At 34.9% G+C, this 22,213-nt stretch overlaps 1 protein-coding gene across 3 annotated transcripts in view; it reads left to right on the plus strand.

Annotated features, from left to right (window-relative positions):
• The window catches only part of CWF19L2 (CWF19 like cell cycle control factor 2), a 112,767-nt gene extending 90,891 nt beyond the window's left edge, over nt 1–21,876 (plus strand). For all 3 annotated transcript variants that reach the window (XM_032285700.1, XM_032285699.1, XM_032285698.1), the window contains exons 14-18: nt 146–262; nt 10,713–10,868; nt 13,253–13,333; nt 18,193–18,294; nt 21,166–21,876. In XM_032285700.1, the coding sequence (XP_032141591.1) occupies nt 146–262; nt 10,713–10,868; nt 13,253–13,333; nt 18,193–18,294; nt 21,166–21,309 (600 nt within the window). In that variant the 3' untranslated portion in view covers nt 21,310–21,876. The remainder of the gene's footprint in view (nt 1–145; nt 263–10,712; nt 10,869–13,252; nt 13,334–18,192; nt 18,295–21,165) is intronic.
• Nucleotides 21,877–22,213: the final 337 nt, after the last annotated feature.

A 22,213-nucleotide genomic window follows, 5' to 3' on the forward strand; every position in this document is an offset into this window, starting at 1 on the left:
ACTTTAAAAATATTAACATTTACAAAAACAGTTCATAAGTATTCTTCATTAAATATTCATCATTTTTTTTTCTACTAAGGGTTCATATGTTACAACTGAGAATAAATAACAATAACATTTCACCTTTTGAATTTTTTCCCTATAGGTTTATTTATGTTTACCCAATGTACAGTCTCTCACTGAGGGGCACTGCCTGATAGTCCCTTTGCAGCACCATAGAGCAGCTACTTTACTGGATGAAGACATCTGGGAGGAAATCCAGGTCAGCATGATAAATGTTCGTTATCATTTTAAAACTGATGAACAATTTTTGTAAATTATTGTGATAAATTCCAATAGGCTTTAATACCTTCATTTAATGATTTCCATTTCTGATTTTAACATGTGTGTTTTCACAGTTGTATATATCTGTGGATCATGATGTTTCCAGCATTTTGTTTCCCTTGTCTACTCAAGATTTTGAGACCTTTTGTCTATAAAATAAACTGTGACAAAGTAATATTTATTTTTACTTAAAAAAATTAGTCTAATATTTCAGCACTTCTTTTGTAGCATGAAGGAATCATTCTTACCACAGTAAGCCAATAAATTGCAGCTAAAAGAAAGACATTTTCAGCTAATGAAAAGAAATTTTAGGAGTCAGAGGTTTATATTTAGCAGTTGCCGTATTTTCCTGTAATAGAATTAGTTTTCTCTGCTGCTGTGTTTTTGTGTTGATTTTGTTACTAGCTTTAATTTCTGCTCCTTTTTCTTCATAACCTGGCCTACCTTTTGGATTCAGGGACTTGTTTTTGTGCCTGGCTTTAAGAGAGTGAAAGGCACAACATGGGTGAAATTGTTGCTGAATTATTTCAAGACCTAATAATGATCAGGAAAGAAAGGAAGAAAACTCTTTATTTTTCTAATGCCAGACAGCTGAATAGGGGCCATGGGGAGCCTTAATTAGGAAATATGAAAACTGTAAGTTAGCACTGCACAGGAGATCACTAGTCTTTGCACCATGCTGTTAGGTATGTCGAAAGAAGAGATGTTTTGATGGCATTTAATGAAATTTAGTCTTATAATTTTAAAGTTTATGCTGTTAAAGTTAAAAGGGTAGATTGTTTTATTGCATCTTCAACGAAGCAAAAGTAAGAATATATGTTTTTGAGTGAAAGTTTGGGTTTTCCTAGTACAGCTGGTGCTTGACTTACGACCACGGTCGGGACCGCGGACCGGTCGTAACACGATTTGGCTGTAAGTTGAGTAGGCTATATGTACAGTTGAAATGGTGCACGCGGAGATGGTAGTGCTGCCGGAAGCTGGTCCACACTGTCGTACGCCCAGCTGGGCAACGTTTGCGCTGCCAGACGCGGAGCAGCCGTGGCTGGCAATTGTGGTCGTAAAGTTGAATGGTCGTAAGTTGCAGAGGTGGTAAGTCGATCAATACCTGTAGTGGATGCCAATGCCAATGGGTAATTTAAGGTGGAAAGTATGGAAATTCAGTTTTTAGAATTATTTTAGAATGTTTCCGGGATGCCTTTTAAAAATTTGCACGTATAAAACTGATTTAACTTAGAGCAAAATGCAGTGCCAAAAATATTTTAAGCAATGTTAGGAATGCAGTATGTATGTTTTATATTTCTACAAGAAATTAAGCTGCTTGATGAAAACAGTTTAAGTGGATGAAGATTTTTATTCAGTTTAGCAGATACTGAATACATGAATATAATATTTTAGGTGCTGTAAGAAATGAAGAGATCAGGCAATTCATTAATTCTGCCATAAATGTATGATACATTTCTAGTATAGTTTACATTATAGTTTAGCAGATTTTGGAAACCAAATACATTGTGGAAAATGGAAAAAGAGAGGAAAAGCCAAATTGTTTTATGCAAATAATGGTGTTATAGCTCCTTTTTTGTGAGAAAGGAAAATGATTGTTAGAAGTTATAAATTATCGTAGGTTAGAGAACTAATGAAACATCTGAATCCTACCTTGGAGAAGTATAGTTTGCCATTGTTGTTGTTATTTTACTTTCCAATATGTACAACAAGTCAAATTAATTCTACCCTAGTGAATATCTTTGATTATTCACCTCTTTTATTGAATATATTAAAAAAATGATTTGACTTGTACAAAATGTTGTTGCCAAATGTTGTAATGCAGGAGCCACTTCTTACAAGTGGTTTTAAAAATCACCATTATCTAGTCATATTTAAATGAAATTTTAGATTTCCTATTTAACAGAAAATGCAAAGATGATTTAGCATAGCATACTTGAGTAATCACAGATTTCAAATAAGATCCAAATTGCTGGTTTTGTTAAATATATAGTGAAACGTGGTTTCCTCTAAATTTATTGTTATCATTTTTATAAATTTTCTTGAACATATGCTGTAGTCAAACACTGTAAGCCCGTTAAAAAAAAAAAATCCCAAATTGGTAGGGTGGGGAAAAAGGAGGGTCACTGATGCTTATGTACAGTGAATTTCAATGTGGAGTGATATGTGGGGCCATTTCGTTAGGAAATAGCCAGTGTTAGTACCTTTAGGTCTTTCTCTTGGGGCTAGTCAGATATTCAGAAAATACTCTTTCTGCCATCTCCATCTCCTCCCGACTGAGTCTGCTTGCCAGTGTTCTGGGAGCTGAATGGGGGAAGAAAGCTGGAGGCGGCAGAGTGTTGAACAATGGATGGACATTAAGTAACCTTTCTGATAACATCCCTGTTTTCAGACTGTAAACTCTCAACTGTATCTGGTTTTCTAGCTCAGATACCTTGTTTTACCTTTTCCAGAGGATAATCCTTTGGTTTTCTGATGCCGGGGAGGTGATCTGGCATGTTAATTGCTTCTTTAATAGGCTTTCCTCTAAGTCATCTGTTTTTAGCCACACCTTAACCTCTACTTCCATAAGTACTTGGTGCCACCAACTCCTGAGCCTTTTGAAGTATCTGCAGTGTAGCATGGGTTTCTTCTTTGCTATCCCTGCTAACCTTCTTTCTCCTCCTCAAGGTATTAGCGAACTTTCTAGCATATGAGTCAGATCTTACAGATTGATCAGATTTGTCATTGTGTCTTCTCTGATTTCCTTTGTTCAAGTGTGCCTTTTAAACAGTTGTTTTAATTTATTTTTGAGGTGTTACCCTGTGGAGAGAGTAGAGTTATAAGTGTGTTCTGCTCTGTCTCATAACATTTACCTTGGAATAACTTGCTAACTTTATATTTAGACATGTTATATTTTAAAAACTTGACTAAATAATAGCATTAATATTCCAAAATCCATCCTATATAGCATTAATAGTTTTAAGGAGTACTTTAATTTTAATGTCAAAATTATGCATTCCTATGTTCTTGATTTTTTTATACTGTGGTAATACAAAAGGACCTGAAACATTCTGCAGTATAGTTTCCTTAAATTGATTATAAGAAATTGTAGTCTGGATGCACTGACCAAATGAGGAATGGGCAATTAGATGAATAATGATAGGTTGGAAATGTGGAAAGTAGGGGTTACCCAAAGAATGAAGTGATTTTTCCTAGGAATATGGAAATTTTATGTCATCTCAATAGCATAGGAACTCTGTATATCTGTGAAATATAAAATGGTTTTGATTTATCTTATGATAGGGAACTACAAATACTTTTCCATTGTTTAGTTGTTACATAACTTTTTAAAAAATGAATATTTTTATATAATGTATTTGTTATTGAGTATGGAGAACATCATGCTTTTGGTAGAGTTGATCAAATTCAAATTATTTTATTAAACTCATATTTTTAAATTAAAATCTTTTATGTGTGTGTGTCTATAGAGAGAGAGAGAAAAAAGAGAAAGCGAGAAGTACTTAAATGTGTGTGTATTCTCTTTGAAGCTATTAGTATGAGATTTATATATTTTGTAATACAGAACCATTGTTGCAACAGTAATTTAGTATTTTTTCAGTTTTTGTTCATAATTCATAACATTTTGAGGCTGCCCTCTTCACTGTTCTCCAGATAAAATCTAGAACAGTCATCCAATAATTAAGCCAGAAAGGGAGTATGAACAAGCATGGAGTAAGGATGTTTGTGAGGTAATTTTTAGATTATTTAACCTTTTATTGTTGTTGCTATTGCTTTCTGTATACATCTTTTCTCCTTTAAAAAAACTTTGAGTTACAAATATATAGTTCCAGTCTGGTAACAATTTTCCTTTTTTTCTAGTATATAAGGTTATCTTCTCACTCTAGGACTAGATATTGAAATAAGTAACTATAAAGTTTTTTTTAAAATAAATACAAGTTTATAAGCATAGTAACAAGTAACAAAATAGAGACAATCTGAAAAGCTGTCATAATCCCAAATTTGTATATTTTCCTATTTGATTCTGTTTTTTAGTTTTTTTGTGTGTGCACATAACACTAGGCATGTGAAGATAATGATGAGTGGAAACCATGTGGGAAGGAGACAAGAGGCATGCCTCCTCCTCTCAGTCAGGATGGTATCAGTGGAAGCCTAATGGGAACCTAGAACTCCCATCTGCTACCCAGCAATAATGAGTAGCCTCTTCCATTTTTGAGTGTCAACTGAGGCCAAGTTGGGAACTTGAACTTCTATTCCCATATGGCAGTAATGAGGTAATATCCCTCTTTCTTCTGATGGAGCACTATTAGGAAAAGCCTTAAAAAGCAGAAAATTTAAATAAGATCCAGTGTCTTAATTCTCAAAATGTCCAGATTTCAATTGAAAGTTACTTGTTATAAATACAGTCTCAACTTGGATGAAAAAGGTAATTAATAGACACCAACACAAAGATAACAGAGATGTTCTAATAATCTGACAAAGATTTTAAAACAGCTCTTGTAAAATGCTTCAACAGGCAATTAGGAAAATGCAACAAGTACTAGAAGGAAAATACAGTTTGAATGACAGTGTATTTCTCACAGAAACCATGGAGGCCAGAAGGAAGTAGCACATTTCTCAAGTGCTGAAAGAAAATAACTGTCAAGCAAGACTTCTGTTTCTAGTGAAAATATCCTTCAGGAATAGGGAAGAAAATCAAGACATTGTTAGGTGATGGAAAACACAGAGAAATTGTCATCAGCAGAGGTATCCTAAAAGAATAGCTAAAGGAGGTAGTTCTTTAAACAGAAATGATAAAAGAAAAAATCCTGGCAAATCAGGAAGGAGGAAAGAAGTTTTGACTAAAGAAGAGGGGAAACCAATATGATCACAGAAGCAGAGACTGAAATGATGTAGCCACTAGCCAAGAAATGCCGGCAGCCCCCCCGAAACTTTTTTTGAGTCTTACTCTGTCACCCAGGCTGGAGTGCAGTGGTGTGATCTTGGCTCACTGCAACCCCTGCCCCCTGGGTTCAAGCAATTCTTGTGCCTTAGCTTCCTGAGTAGCTGGCACTACATGCGTGCATCACCATGCCTGGCTAATTTTTGTATTTTTAGTAGAGATGGGGTTTCACTATGTTGGCCAGGCTGGTCTTGAATTCCTGACCTCAGTGACCCACCTGCCTTGGCCTCCCAAAGTGCTGGGATTATAGGTATGAGCCACTGCGCCTGGTGTCTGATGTGTTTCCAAGTGTAGGTAGAGAAAGTATTTAAGACAATTATATTCTAACTCTGGGAGAGTAAAAGGGCATAAAGGGAATAAGGTGTCTGTATTTTATTTGCATTGGTAAAATGGCCTTAGTAGACAGTGATTAAATATATATGTATGTGTGTATGTGTAATGCCTTTAGAGCAACACTTAGAACTGCTTTAAAAATATACAAATTGACAGACTGAAAAACACTACTGATAAATCAAAATGGAATTCTAAAAATGTTGAAGTAACCACAGGAAGGCAGGAGAAAGGAACCAGAAAAACAATAGAGAAAACAAACAGAAAACAAAAAAATAAAAATAGAATATCTCTACTATATCAATAAGCAGTATAAACATATCAGTTAAAAGATAGTTTGGTAGACAGGATTTTATAACTCAACTATATGCTGTCTACAAGAACTTACTTCAGATGTAATAATATTACAGGTAGAATAATATAAAAGGATGGAAAAATATCTATCATGCAACCATTAATCAAAAGAAAGCAGGAGTGGCTATATTTATGCCAGATAAAGTAGACTTCAGAGCAGACGAAATTACCAAAGAAGAGAGGGACATTGCATAATGACGGAAGGGTCAATCCACCAAGAAGACGTAGCAGTCCTACATGTGTGTGCACCAACACTGAGGCACAAAATGTGTAAAACAAAACCTGATAGAGCTGAAAGGAGAAAATGACAAATTCATAATTATTGTTAGAGACTTCAGTCCCCTCTTTTCAACAATTGATAGAACAACCAGACTGAAAATCATCAAGGATATAAAAGAACTTAAAAACCCCATTGCACTAGTTTCCTGTGGTTTCTATGACAAATTATCACAGAGTTTGTGCTGTAAAACTGTGGAAGTGTATTTTCTTATTGTCTGGAGGTCAGATTCCAAATGAGTCTTATGGGGCTAAAATCAAGGTATCGGCTGGACTGGTTGCTTCTGGAGACTCTGGGAGAGAATCTATTCCTTACCTCTTCAGTTTAGGGGGCTGCCAGCATTTCTTGGCTTGTGGCTGCATCATTTCCATCTCGGCTTCTATCATATTGCCTTCTCTTCTTCAGTCAAAACTTCCCCTGCCTCCCTCTTATAAGGCAACTTTTAATTACATTTAAGATATACCTAGGTAATTCAGGATAATATTCCTATCTCAAGATTCTTAATTATATTTGAAAAGTCTCTTTTGCCAGGTTCTTGAGAATAGGACCTGGATTTCTTTGAGGGCCATTAGTCAGCCTACTTTAACCATCAGTCAGAAAGATCTAATCAATATTTGTATAACACTCCACTCAACAATATTAGAAAACTTATTTTTCACAGAGCCTGTATCAAAATAAACTATATCTTGCCACAAAACTAACCTCAAGAAATTTAAAACAATTGAAATCATACAGAGTGCATTCTCTGACCACAGTGGAATCAAACTAGAAATTAATAACAGAAAGATAATAGAAAAATTTTTAAATACTTGGAAATTAAATAATACACTTCAGTCAAGCTCAGAAAGAAGTTTCAGGAGAAAGTTAAAAAATAATAATAAAATGGAATTACAATGAAATTTAAAATGTTAAGATTTATGAGGCACAGCTAAGGGAGTACCAAGAGAGAAATTTATAGCACCAAATACTTAAGATAGAAAAGAGGAAAAACCTTCACCTCAAGAACCTAGAAAAAGAAGAGCAAAGTAAATCCAAAGCAAGCAGAAGCACAGAAATATAAAGTTAAGAGCAGAAATCAGTGAAATTGAAAATAGAAAATCACAGAGAAAATTAGTGAAACAAAAGGTGGGCTCTTAAAAAAGGTAAATCAACAAACTTCCAGCAAGACCAACAAAGAAGAAAAAATGAGAAAAAACAAATTACCAGTATCAGAAAGGAAACCGTATCAGTACAGATTTTGCAGTCATTAAAAATATAAGGGAATCATATGAACAACTCTAAATAAGTTTGACAACATGGATGTAATAGACCAGTTCCTTGAATTACAAACTGTTATAACATACTCAATATGAAAGAGACAATTTGAACAATCTTTTAACTAATAAAGAAGTAAACTTCAAAATGGAAAACTTCTAAAAAAATAAATCTCCGAACCCAGATGGTTTCACTGGAGAATGTTATAAAACTTTTAAAGAATTGACACCAGTTTTGTAGAATCTCTTGAGGAAAGAACACTTTCCAATTCATTTGTATTAGAAGTTAGCATTATCCTGATACCATAAGTTAGTGTTATCCTCATACCACAAGACAGTTAAATCAAATGCAGCTCAATATCCCTTGTGAATAGAGGTGTAAAAATTATTAACAAAATGTTAACAAATAGAGTTTGGCAGTAAACTCTATGATAAAAACAATAACACACTATGTCCAAGTGGGGCTTATACCAAGTATGCAAGACTGGTTCAATTTTGAGAATAAATCAGTATAATTCACCATGATCATATCAATCAGTAAGGAAAAAAACATTTGATGAAATTCATGCACATTTATGATAAAAACTCTCAGAATCAAAGATTAAAGACTGCTTGAAGGAAGCTTGTCTAGAGCTTATTCTCTCCATAAGGCATATCACATCACAGTCTTATGCTAATGAACACCAGATGGCACTTCAGTAATGTGCTTAGGGTCCAGTTTGAACAGGAAAATCAACAACAGGAAGCACAAATACGTGGAAATGTGACACTAAATAGACCCTGAAAAGCACACTTGTTTACGTTGAGAACTGAAACAACCTAAATGCCCATAAATGATAGATTGGATAAAGAAAATGTGGTACATGTACACCATGGAATACTATGCAGCCATAAAAAGGAATGAGATAATGTCCTTTGCAGGGACATGGATGGAGTTGGAAGCCATTATCCTCAGCACGTTAATGCCAGAAGAGAAAACCAAATACCACGTGTTCTTACTTATAAATGGGAGCTAAATGTTGAGAACACCTGGATACATGGCATTGGGGAACAACACACACTGGAGTCTGTCGGTGGGTGTGGGATGGGAAGAGGGAGAGCATCAGGAGGAATAACTGATGGATGCTAGGCTTAATACCTAGGTAATGGGATGATCTGTGCAGCAAACCACCATGGCACACTTTGTAACAAACATACACATCCTGCACATGTACCCTTGAACTTAAAGTAAAAGTTAAAGAAAAAACAAAGCCTAACTCAAAAGATTACATCGTTCTATTTATGTAACATTATTGAAATGTCAGACTTAAATCAGGAACACATTAAGGGTGAAGACAGAAGAAGGGGGAATGGGGACTAGGTAGGGTGTGGAATGACTGTGACTATGAAAGGTAACAGGAGCTGACCATGGTGGTGTGCACCTTTAGTCCCAGCTACTCAGGTGGCTAATGGAGGAGGAGTGTTTGAGCCTGAGTATGAGGTTGTAGTGTGCTGTAATCGCACCTGTGAATAGCCGATGGTACGTCAGCCTGGGCAACATAGCATAACCACATCTCTAAAAATAAAAGAAGTAGTAGTAGTCAATCAGTAACAGTAGGGATCTTTCTGGACGCTGTTGGAAATGCTCTTAATCTTGACTATATCAATGTCAGTATCCTGGTTGTGATATTATATAGTATAGTTTTATAAGATGTTACCTTTGGGAGAAACTGAGTAAAGCTTACACAGATCTTTCTGTATTATTTCTTATAACTATATGTGATCTGTAATTACCTCAAAACAAAAATGTTTAAACAAAATATTAAAAAGTTATAAATCAAGCTGATAAATCTAAATAAAATACATTTTATCTTCCTACTTAAATATACTTTCACAACATCTTACAAGGCCAGCTTTAATTTAGAATTCTTAGACACCTCATTCTTAAACTCCTGACCTCAGGTGACCCATCTGTCTTGGCCCCCCAAAATGCTAGGATTACTGGTGTTAGCCACCGCACCCATCCAGAATTCTTAGACACCTTGAGAGTTTCACAGTAAGACATGGTGGTATGGGCAGAGCTGGGCTCTGGCACCCAGCCTTCAGCCTGCTCCCCTTCTTTTCTTTTCTTTCTTTTTTTTTTTTTGATACGGAGTTTCACTCTTGTTACCCAGGCTGGAGTGCAATGGCACGATCTTGGCTCACTACAACCTCCGCCTCCTGGGTTCAAGCAATTCTCCTGCCTCAGCCTCCCGAGTAGCTGGGACTACAGGTGCACGCCACCATGCCCAACTAATTTTTGTATTTTTAGTAGAGACAGGGTTTCACCATGTTGACCAGGATGGTCTCGATCTCCTGACCTTATAATCTACCCACCTCAGTCTCCCAAAGTGCTGGGATTATAGGTGTGAGCCACTGCGCCCGGCCCCTTATTTTCAATCCCTAGCTCCATCCTGTACTCCAAGGGGTGTCACGTGAATGTATATGGACATCCTGGACCACTCAGCTCCATTCAGCCACCCTCTACAAACAGCTGCCCCTTGGGCCTAGGAGTATGAAATACACACACACACACACACACACACAAACACACACACACACACACACACACACACTGATTATATCTGTGTGTATACTTGTATATAGTTGTATAATAATGCTTAGTTCCTTAGGGAGAGAAAACCCTATTACTTTTCAACTTCGGTATATTTGGATTTCATATACTTTATAGGATTGCATTATTTGTGAAAATAGAGTAGAGGACTGCCTGAATATACAAAGTTACTAGTGATGGGTCAGCAGACAGGGAACCAACAAATGCAGATGCTATAAGCACAGGGAAACAATTGGAAGTGAATTCTCTTATGTATTTCTGAGTTTAAGGATGCCCATCTGTGCAGAGCACCTCTTTTGGCTTATGGATGTTTTCCTGTAATTGTTCTGTCAGTTCTGCATATTTTACCACTGAAATTTGATTTTTATCTCTTCTTTCTCTCATTTTATTGAAACTGTAATATATACATAGTGGGTTTCAGTTTTTTTTTTTAATTTTGCTTAAATATATGAAATTATATAGTAGATTTAGAAAGTAAGGTAACTATAACATTGCAGAGTTCAGTACTGCCGTTTATTTTTCACCTTAAAGGGATTTGTTGTACTTTTTAATTAAGGTTTTCATGTTTCAAGTCTCCTGAAAATGCTTTATTTTGAATCTCCTATAAGTATTTTCTTTACCTAGTTCTTTTGTTTTTAGATGTTCAGAAAATCATTGGTAAAGATGTTTGAAGATAAAGGATTGGACTGCATCTTTTTAGAAACTAATATGAGCATGAAGAAACAGTATCACATGGTTTATGAATGTATTCCTGTCCCCAAGGAAGTGGGTGATATGGCTCCCATCTATTTTAAGGTATTTATAAGTAGTATTTGCATATATACTTATTTTTTGCTACAGTGCTATTTTACAGATATTGTTGTCTTTATTAATGTATTTTTCTCCTATATACTTACATCAAAATTTATACAAAGAAATGAAATAGGCCAGGCACAGTGGCTCACTTGGGAGGCCAAGATGGGCGGATCACTTGAGGTCAGGAGTTCAAGACCGGCCTGACCAACATGATAAAACCCCGACTCCACTAAAAATACAAAAATTAACTGGCTGTGGTGGCAGGCACCTGTAATCCCAGCTACTTGGGAGGCTGAGGCAGGAGAATCACTTGAACCCGGGAGGTGGAGGTTGCAGTAAACCGCAATTGCACCACTGCACTCTGGACTGGGTGACAGAGTGAGACCCTGCCTCAAAAAAAAAAAAAAAAAAAGGAAAGAAAGCACAAAATATTCTACTCTATAAATTGCTGTCAGAAGATTTTTGATTTTGACATTTTAAAAGCATGCTTATTTAGGAGTACAAATATACTATTAAATGGTAACTTATAATTTCTATTTTAATTTCCTATTTCTCAGATGAAATCATTATTTTACTTTGAAATACTTTCAAGTCAAAATTATAGTCAGAACTCTAGAAAACTGACTACTGAAATACACTAGAGCCAAAGATAACAAATAGTACACATTACAATTGCTGAGACAAGTTATTGCTGTAAGTTTTAGTATTTAATATTTCATGCTTTTTGTAAAAAGAAAAAATTCTAACCTTGATCTGTAATTTTGGACATATAATGACTAGAGTTCATAACCAACTAAGCGTGATTTACAGTATTCAAAGAGCTTTTATAAAATAGCATGTGTTTGATCCTGATCTAAATACATTGTAATTTATAGACTAATACAGATGTGTAAATGTAGAACCATATATGAAACAATAACAAGTCCAAAGATAAAGGAAGATAATGTTTAGTGATCTGATATAAGAAGATTGCATGTGAAACATTTAGACAGCATGGGATGATAAAATTTATTAATATGAACTGTAAGTTCCAATAAAAAGAACTGTAAAATCTGTTAAGATTTATGAATTGGTAAAATTCTACTTTCTCTCTAGCAATTTTTAAAGACAACCTGATTATTTGATGTAAAGAATTAGGCTGTTAAGGTATAAGAGAATAAACCAGATAATCCCGAAGACCCATGTCAGTCCTGTGTTAACCAAACTTAGTTGAAAAGAGATTATTATACTTTTTTCAGCATGCTTAATTTTGTACTTCCTCAATACAGTCCTAGATGATTGTGACTAGAGTCATTTAAGGAATATTACCTAACATAGAGCTGCCACTTTTGATCATAAGGATTGACAAAAATGTCATCTCTTAGAATGGTGTATCACTTTACTACACTAAACCTTTTATGTGATCATTGAAGATGCTTTTGTATTGAATATGCTATATTACAGTGTCAAGCCAAGGAACTTATACCTTTTAAATAGGGAATAGCACTGTATCTTTTCTATTTAAATTGAACCTGAGTGTTATTTTATCTTTAAAATTTGCTTCATTGATAGTACTGTAAAAACATGAAGTTATTTTATATTCATCACTCTGGCTTTTAAGTATTTCTTTAGCATAAATATTAGGTACATTGCTTAGCATAAAAAGTCTTATTCCATTTCTATGTATTTTTTCCCTGCATTTTAAAAAATTCTTATTTTTTAAATTACAAATTGACAAATTATAGTTGTATAAATTCTGACATCAAAAGCATAAAACGTGTGGGGTAGATAAAATTACTGAGTTGCATGCAATCAAAGTTAAGTTGCTATCCACTTGAAATAGACTTATGCTTTCTGCATTTTAAAAAAATACGCTTTATTTTCTAGAGCACATTTTTTCCTGTATTTTTACTGTGTTATTATTTGGGCAGAAATCGTGCAAGCCTTTGGTTGCCAGAAAGCATGTAACTTACTCTGTTACTTTTTGGAAGAAGAACAGTAAAACTAAATGAATTATTTAGTAATCTCTATAACTGCAGCAAGGTCATAGAGATTACTAAGGTTCACAAATTATGTTCCATATTAAATTGAACTTTATGAACACAAATTATGTTTCATATTAAATTGGTTGGTCTTATTAAGGATTGTCATGTAAAGTTGAACTCAAGTTAGTACAACAGTTAAGAATAAGTAAAATAATATCATGTTTGGCTAACGACAGGATTTTAAAAATTTAAGAAGTTCATATTTTAAATAACTAAAATTAAAGCCTTAATCAGTTCAGAATAATGGCCTTCTATGTCTAATATACCCCATAGTTAATTTACTGTATTGCTTGTTATAAGCTGCCTGCTTTTTATTTACTTACATGTTCTTTTTTCACTTAATAAATGGCTATATTTTAGAAAGCCATAATGGAATCTGATGAAGAATGGTCCATGAACAAGAAGTTGATAGATCTCTCTTTAAAAGATATCAGAAAGTCTGTAAGTATCCATTTTTTTCTGGTGAAAGAAATTATCCTAGTGCTCAGCATCTTTATTCATTTCTACATCTTAGTTTAGAAAGAGATCATTGGTTGATGGCAAAATAACTAATTACACAAATGATGAAGTTATTTTTATCCTACCTGGTCTAGAAAATGCTTATTTCTTTGTAGAGGGTCTCTATTTGTTCACATGAATGTTTCTCCATGACTTTTGGTCTTCTGCCGCTGTAGTTCCTGTAATTGGCTATGGCAGCCGTTAGTCTGCCGTAAGAACTCCTATGGTGAGCTTCTCAGCCCCTATGGGACAAGTAGTGAGAAGGGCCTTCTTGGAATATATTGTTCTGTAATAATACTGAGAGAAAAATTTTCCTAGAGGTTCTATTTTGAATTGGGAACTCATTTTCTTTTTCTTATACCGAGGTTCACTGTTATGTTCCTATAAAACTATAACATAGTAGCTGAGTTAGATTGTGGGTTTTTTTGAGACTTGCTTAATCACACTTCATAGTTTAATCTTTATTTGCAGATCAACTTTTATGTACAGGTTACACATAAGTTGAGTATGTCTGGTAATGATTTTTTTTTTCTTTTCTAGAAATACAAATTAAATGGAATAGAGATTTAATAGAAGTGTGGTTCCTTTTTTGTTTTTCTATTGAAAAAGAAGTTGATTCTACAGATATTTATTGTGTGCCTGTTATTTACCAGGCACCGTTCAGGATACTTTTTGTACATAGTGGGAAAAAACAGAAAGATTCCAGACTTGATGGAGATTATAGTATAGTGCTGGGGTTGGCAACTCAAGCCCTGCGTGCCAAATCCAATCTTCTGCCTGTTTGTGTCAATGCACTTTTATTGGAACACAGCCACACTCATTTGCTTATTGCTTATGTTCTCCTTTCATGGTACAATGGCACATTTGTGTAGTCCCTACGAAGAACGTATGACCTGCAAAGCCTAAAGTATTTTATTGTGTGGTCCTTTTCAGAAAAAGTTTGCCAGTCCCTGTTCTGTTAGATGTCGCTAGAATACTTATTCACCATTTCTTCTTTTGGGAAGCCAGACTCCTGTTAAATGTTATGTAACTAATAGGATTCCTTATTACACTTACTATATTCCAATTGAAAGATTCCATTTTATTACATTATTCAAGACACATAGTTTTATTTCAGAGGTTAAACATTATCTACAATCATTTTCTCTTCTCTGCTGATGAATTGGGCCAGATGACACATTAAAAAACAAAATAGAACAAAACCAAACAAACCCTCTAAATGTACTGTTTACTTCTCTCCTTTATGTGCTTATAGAAAAAGGCATTTAATGTACATACACCGTTTGTGCTAGGTTTTTCACTTCTCATGTTATAATTTCTCATGCTGTTAAGTATTCTTTCAGAAAAAAATTTTAAGTATTCTTTCAGAACACAAAATATTTCAAAGGAAAAAATATTTTGATGGATTAGTCCCCATTTTCTATCACGTATTTACATTTTCTTACTGACAAACCATCTAGTACGTTATTATTTGTTTCTTTTGTAAAAGCTCGAGTGCCTGAATTAGGTAGCCAGGAGGTCTTAATATTTTAACTTAACATTATGAAAAATAAGAAATACAGAGCCTGTAAAAATGGCAATCGTATATTCAACTTTAAAGCATTTCAAAGACAGCAACAATTGCTTTTATTAAGGCATCACATAGTATTGTATCTGAGACTAGCCGTGGGTCACAGTCAATGAAGGATGAGCCAGATGACCTCTTGAGATCCCTTTTTTTGAGACAGAGTCTTGCTTTGTCGCACAGGCTATGGTACAGTGGTGTGATCTTGGGTCACTGCAACCTCCATCTCCCGGGTTCAAGTGATTCTCCTGCCTCAGCCTTCTGAGTAGCTGAGATTACAGGTGTACACCACCACGCCCAGCTAAGTTTTGTATTTTTAGTACAGATGGGCTTTCACCATGTTGATCAGACTGGTCTCAAAATCCTGACCTTGTGATTGGCCTACATTAGCCTTCCAAAGTGCTGGGATTACAGGTGTGAGCCACTGCGCCCAGCCCTTTTTAAGATTTTATAATTATGTGGATGGAATTAAGAATGGGAAGAGTACATAAATTTAAGAATAATTCCAAAGAAGGTTACTTTTTAGTTAATAAACGTTCCATTATGTTTTCAAAAATTAATAAAAGTATTTTTAAACATGGAGTGAATAATATTGAGTTATTTTAACATTATTATTACTTCTGAAAGAACCTTATTATACTTCTTTTTAAAAGCTTTATGTCCTTAATAATTTCATTAAGTATTTTGCCTGCATCGAGGTTGGAGTGTTTTTTTTTTTTTCACTGTGTAAATTCTTGGCTTATAATAGAGATTCACGTATGTGTAATCCATTTTGATTTTTTAAAATTTATATTTTTCTATGCTGTATGAAGGTAAACTTCTCTTTTTCCACCCATTTGGTTCATTTTCTCTGGCCCATTTGCTTTCTTTTCAGTGTAATGTGAAGTTCATGGAAATAAACAGGAAAAACAGATCTGAGTGTTCATTGCAGAGGAATTACATGATCATAAGTCACTGTCAAGAAAAGTGGTCATTTTTCACAAGGCTCTTTTAGTGATATTGCACGAGAATTCTTTCTGAACTTTAAAAAATTGTATTTTAATTTTGTGATAACTATAGAAATCGAAGAAACATCCGACATTTAGAGACTGATATTATAAACTAAAGAAAGCACTTCTCACGAAAATGTGGGTTTACCAGAGGCCTTCAAACTCAAGGCTACTCATAAGAAATCAGGAGTAACATCTGGAATAAAAGTGAAAAATCCAAATACTTCTTCTATTTTTCTACCATAAATAAAAGATTTTGCTTTAATTCTGTCAGTGCCTTTAAAGAGTGGTATGAGAGTTTCAAATGCATTTCCTCTGACTGGCCAGTGCAGGAAAAAGAAAGTGGTAAATGTACCTACGCTTTGATGCTAGAGCCTTTGCAGTGCCTGCTGACTAGCAACTCTTCTAGCAAGCAGCAGGCTGTACCTTTTGCTTCCTGCAGGGAGAGAATAGGGAAGCTTGTGACAGCAGTTGCATTTTTGGAAAGTAGCAATGTGTTCATTGTGCCTTCTTGGCAAATATGCCATAGTTTGTTGAGCCTTGGCATGTGTAGTGGTTTCCTATTACTGCTGTAAGAAATTACCACAAACATACTGGCCTAAAACACCACGCACAGATTTATCTTAAAAATCTGGTGATCACAAGTGTAAATTGGGTTTCTTTGGGCTAACATCAAGGTGTCAGCAGGCCTGCATTTCTTCTGGCAGCTCTAGAAAGAATCCGTTCCTTTGCCTTTTCTAGCTGTTAGAAGCCACCTGCATTCCATGGCTTATGGCCCCTTTGTTCATCTTCAAAGCCAAGAGTGTAGTATCTTGCATCTTTCTCTGACTCTGACCCTCCTATCTCTCTCTTATTAGTGTCTTTATGATTACATTGGGCCTGTCTGCATTAGCCAGGATAATCCCCTCATTTCAAGATGCTTAATCACATCTGCAAAGTCCCTTTTGTCACGGAAGGCAGCATATTCATGGCAAATTGGGGACTAGGGTGTTCATGTTTCTCATGTGACTCGGAGATGTTAATTAACTTGTCTGAAATACACTTGAATTCTTATTCAAATAAGAATCAGAGTTGCAGTTGGAGCCTTGTCTGTCTCTCTTACTTTATTTTTTTGTAATAGTCAAGGTCATAACATGATTATTATATTTAAAAATGCAGAAATATAGAAAGAAAAATTAAAGCCACAAATCGTAACTCATTTGTCTATATTTAATGTTATATACTATTTTGTAAACAGATTTTTATTTGTACTTTTTAAATAACAGGAACTTATAATAAGCCTTAATTTTAGTTGCCTTATAATATTTCAAGGTGACCACTTTCCACTATACCATACTGTGCCCTTCCACATTGTGCCTTTTTAAGGACACAATACACAATTTGTATAGTTAAGTAGGACCCTGTGGCTCAGTGCCAAATAAGTAAAGTAAGTACGTACTGTATGAGGGGTTTAGAGAGGAGAAATGTTACTATAAATTGACCCACTTGGATAATTTATAGTGGCAAAATTTGGGCTTTGAAGCAAAACTTGCAAGGACCCCAAATCTACTTAATTGATAAAGCAAGAAGTTTTGGCTTTTTCTAGTCATGAGATAGTTTAAAGTTTGTGTGTGTGTGTGTGTGTGTGTGTGTGTGTCTGTGTGTAGAGACAGTGAGTGAGGGAAAAACGGGAGGAGTAAAGAAGGAAGAGAAAAAGACAATAGGGATTTAATCCTGGAGATATTTTGAAATAAGGCTGATAAACTAAGTATTGCTATACCTCTTTCACCAGCTCATAAAAAAATTATGATTATTTTTGTATAATTTATCTTTGATAAATGCACAGCTGTAAAGGTTCAAGGAGAGCTCTTAGTATGTGGCCAGGTCTCTCTTGCTGTTCTGCATCGTGAGTAGAATTTAAGAAGGCATATGCTTATTCTCTATTTGTGTAGCCTAAGGGAAATTATTCTGCGTTTGTGTTTTTAAAAGCATCATTTTCCTCCTGGTTTTCCCTAAGGACAGCAAAATAGATGGTTTTGATTATAATTGGTACATAATGGTGAACTATCTGGCTGAAAGGCTAGCAAAATGAAATATTTTACTCAGAAATGTAGGTCATTGTTTAAATATTTCTAGAATTGCAAATTAATTTTATACATTTGTCTTGAGGGATGCCTGAAATTACTGTCCCTTCAGAGAAGAGGGGAGGGATTAAACATAACTTCCTGATTTCATAGTGTATTCCATTTGTGATTTGTCTGTTTATTTAGGTACCCAGAGGGTTACCTTACTTCTCTGTGGATTTTGGCCTTCACGGAGGGTTTGCCCATGTAATTGAAGATCAGCAGAAATTCTCTCATTACTTTGGAAAGGTATGCTCACAAATTTGATAAAATCCCAGAGTTAACAATTTGGTAACATTTTTCTTTTGAAGGGAAATAGAAACTTTGGACACAGTATACAAAGAAGTTGGTGAGTACTGCTCCACCCAGTTTTTAGAGAGAAAATACCTAGCAACTATTAATAAAAATATCCCAGAAAATACATAACAGAGTCAGAAATGTTACTTTAGAACCAAACATTTCTTGACAGTGTCAACAGTTACTATAATGGTTGTTTTTGGAGGCAGCCAGGATTGTGTTGGGAATGATGATAATTGCTAAAACTGATTAAAGGGCTTACAGTGTGCCAGCTGCATTCATTTAATGCCCACAATAATCCTGTTGTGTGGATATTATTATAAATTTCACTTTGCAAATGAAGAAACTGAGCTACAGAGAGATTAGGTAACTTGCCGAGGGTAATGTGCTAATAAGTGACAAAACTAGGGGTCCATACAGTCATAGTAGAACCGGAGAACAAATTTTCTCATCTCCATTTATAGTTAAACAAGATGTAGTCCAAAAGGAACACATGACTCATTTTATACTGATAGTTTCTGGGCAAATATTAGCATACAGATCTTTTAATCTACTACGACAGATTGCCTTCTTATCTTCTGTGCGGTATAGTTTTAAAATTAAAGTCTACAGAATATCTCAGAAGTTTATTTGTATCAGGAACTGGAATAAAGTTAATGCAGCAACTGAAACAGTCAAAAGTAGTCTGGGCAATGATAGCCCTAGAAGTGAGCCTTTAATCTGGTATAGATCAGGCCTTTCCACTCATATTTAGCCCTATGTAGCCAGGCCCTCTAAAAAAGGAGGCCTTGATGAACTCTGCTTGGGATTCCCTGTTCTCCACCCTGCTCCCCACTTTCATCTCCTGCAGAGGACTATCTTCTGCAATGAGTAAAAAGATCTCAAGAGGAATTGCAACTCTAGAGGTTTGATTCAAAACTTGTAATGATCTTGTCCTTAATAGGTTAACCAGAGTAACAAAGTAACATGCATCTTTGAACTGTTACAACATATTACAGAAACTTGTTTAACAAGCGTTCACAATTTTTTTTTTTTAACTAGAAAGAAATGTTTTTCCGCTGTTCTGAAAAATCCTTTTGTTATTCAGTAGAGCTTTATAACTGAAAGTTCTATGGCTGGATTTATTAAAAACAAAAACCAAAAACAAACAAACAAAAAATTGATCCTAGAAAAAAGGACTTAAAATATTCATTTTTTTTTAAACAGTTGTATACATTAAACTGGGAGATTGTGCTCCCTTCACTTGTTATTCATGCATTCTGGTTTATATGATACAGTTTTGGAGTGAAAAGTAAATTTTTCTGTCAGCACTGTGTCACTGAGCCATTTTCCCCAAAATGTGCTTTTTTAAGAAATAGCCTGTGGACTCAAGAACTACCTGCAGTCTACCACTTAAGCAGTTGTTCAGAGACAAAGAAAAGATTATTGGGATAGTCTCTTTGCATTATCAGCTGCTTGGATAACAGAACAAACATCAAGCTTACATGGTACATATAAGACAAAACTTGATATTTTATGGACAGTTTTAGGTAAACTTTTATAAGCTAGTCTTTCTTAAACTGCATTGCTTATTTGGACCAATTCTGAGAAACTCTTGAACTAAATCTAAATTTGCCACATTTCTCTTTTCTCCTGTCTCGGTTGACCCCTTTTTCTCTCTTTCCTGATGATAGGAGATTCTCTTTTCCATGAAGCATCTCCTGGGCTATCCAACAAATAGGATTTTTTCTTTTGTCGAGTTTCCAAATGGTCTGCTTTGGCACTTACCTTCTTCTACCTTCTTCTACTTTATCAGACAGTATGCTGTATAGCTGGATTATTATTGCTTCCACCACAACTCCAGATTCTATTCTGTCTGAAGACAACTGAATGTTAGTGATTGCTGTATCCCCTACAAATACAGCATTTGCTTGTGCATAGTAGGTCCCCAAGTAAGATGAAGAAACTGCATCTGAGAGATTATGTGGTTTGTGTAGGATCTCACCACACAGTCCAGTGGAGCTTGACTGACTATGCAGAATTTTACCCTTAGTCTGTGTTGTTTTGTTTTGTTTTGTTTGCTTTGTTGCCATACTGCCCTCCCTTTAAGCATTTAAGTATTAGGAGTCTCCCCCATGTCTTTCTGTACATGGATTCTCACATGCCTGAATTTGATTTTTTTCTATAGCTAAAAGCACAGGAAGAGGATCTTGAAGGAAATCAAGAATGATAAGCAGATAACCAAAAAGCCATTTGTTTTAGGACTTGAGAATGTGATTTTTTAAATGAAAGTAATATATAATTTTTAATTCTATTAATAGGTTTACTTAAGCTAGTATTAAAATAGAATTTTGTTTCCTGAAAAAGGATTTCCTGCTAATAGTAGTGGAAGAAACTAATTTATAAATATGCTTGGTAGCAAAGAGTGAACATTAGCCTGGGTTTTAACTGCAGTTGAGCAATAAAGTTAATAATTGCTACAAGTTGGTTAACTCTTTTGCAAAATTGTTTACCAGAGCCTCTAATAGAGACCAAATTAATTAAATTTCACTTTTTCTGCCTCCCCTTTGTTACCATCTAGTAGATGTGCTAATAAGCAGCAACAAAATGGACAAATTGCTTGATAGGAGATGCAGCTAACTTGAACTCCCAGAATCACAGGGTTTGCAGAGTTAGAATTAATTGAAAACAACATTTTTTAAAATTTCAACTAGTATTTATTATTGAACATTGTCATGGAGAACTACTTGTTATATTTTATAGCAGAATAAACAAATAGTTTCATTTCTGGTTTCATTATTATTTATACATGCTTGTGTTTTTGCTTTTCTCATTCTTTAAAAGGAAATCATCGGTGGGATGCTGGATATAGAACCACGACTTTGGAGGAAAGGCATCCGAGAAAGCTTTGAGGATCAGAGGAAAAAGGCACTGCGGTTTGCTCAGTGGTGGAAACCATATGACTTCACCAAAAGTAAAACCTGTTGAGTGTACCTTCCATTTTAAAATTTCTCTTCAGATCCCGGTCAGTTTTATTTCCATTGCATCTAATGAAGCAACTGACCCTCAGGTCACAGGCAGAGAGAGTCACAGCAGCAGACTGCTCTGAGTCTGTGACAACTGTATGTCAGGAGATTGTGTTGTTTTCTTCTTCACCTGCTCCTGTGGACTTCACTTTAGTCACCAGGGAGTAAAAGCAGATATATTTGATCATCTGCTCATGTTCCTGTTCTGTACCTTCTTCTTGGTATTCCAAATTGTTCAGTTAATTTAGAGAATGGCTTTTCTGAAGGGATATTTAGAAAGCATAGGAAATCCTTGTTTCAGAGGGAAATGGGTTTGCATCATGGTTGTTACATCTATTGTCTGGCTTCTTTTGCATTTTAAAAAATAAGACTTCATGTATTCAGTAATAATTTAATTTTAATGTCATAGGATTTTATAGAAAAACTCCTAATTTTCTAATAGCAGTATATAGTATCACTTCTTTTTGTTAAAGGAAAAGGAAATGCCTCCAAAGTATTAAAGAATTAAATGATACTGAAAATATATATGATTCAAGTTTGTTTTTATTTCTGGATTTTTAAACAGTATCTTTGAATTTTGGTGGTTCTAAAAGTAACTGTTCCAAATAACCCATTTTAGGGTGGTTTGGGGTTTGCATGTAAGTTAACAAATTGTAGCCTAATCATTGGTTTTGAGTTGTACTGATTGTCACAAAATCTTAAGTAATGAGAGTTTTTATTTATTTTTCTTTTTGTTTCATTTTTATTTATTAAGACAGAGTCTGGCCCTTTCACCCAGGCTGGAGTGCAGTGACCCAGTTGTAGCTCACTGTCGCCTTGAACTCCTAGTCTCAAGCTGTCCTCCTATTTCAGCTTCCCAAAATGCT

This window comes from Sapajus apella, unplaced genomic scaffold (genome assembly GCF_009761245.1).
Source record: "Sapajus apella isolate SASKATOON/1434 unplaced genomic scaffold, GSC_monkey_1.0 scaffold16, whole genome shotgun sequence".
NCBI classification, from domain to species: Eukaryota; Metazoa; Chordata; class Mammalia; order Primates; family Cebidae; genus Sapajus; species Sapajus apella.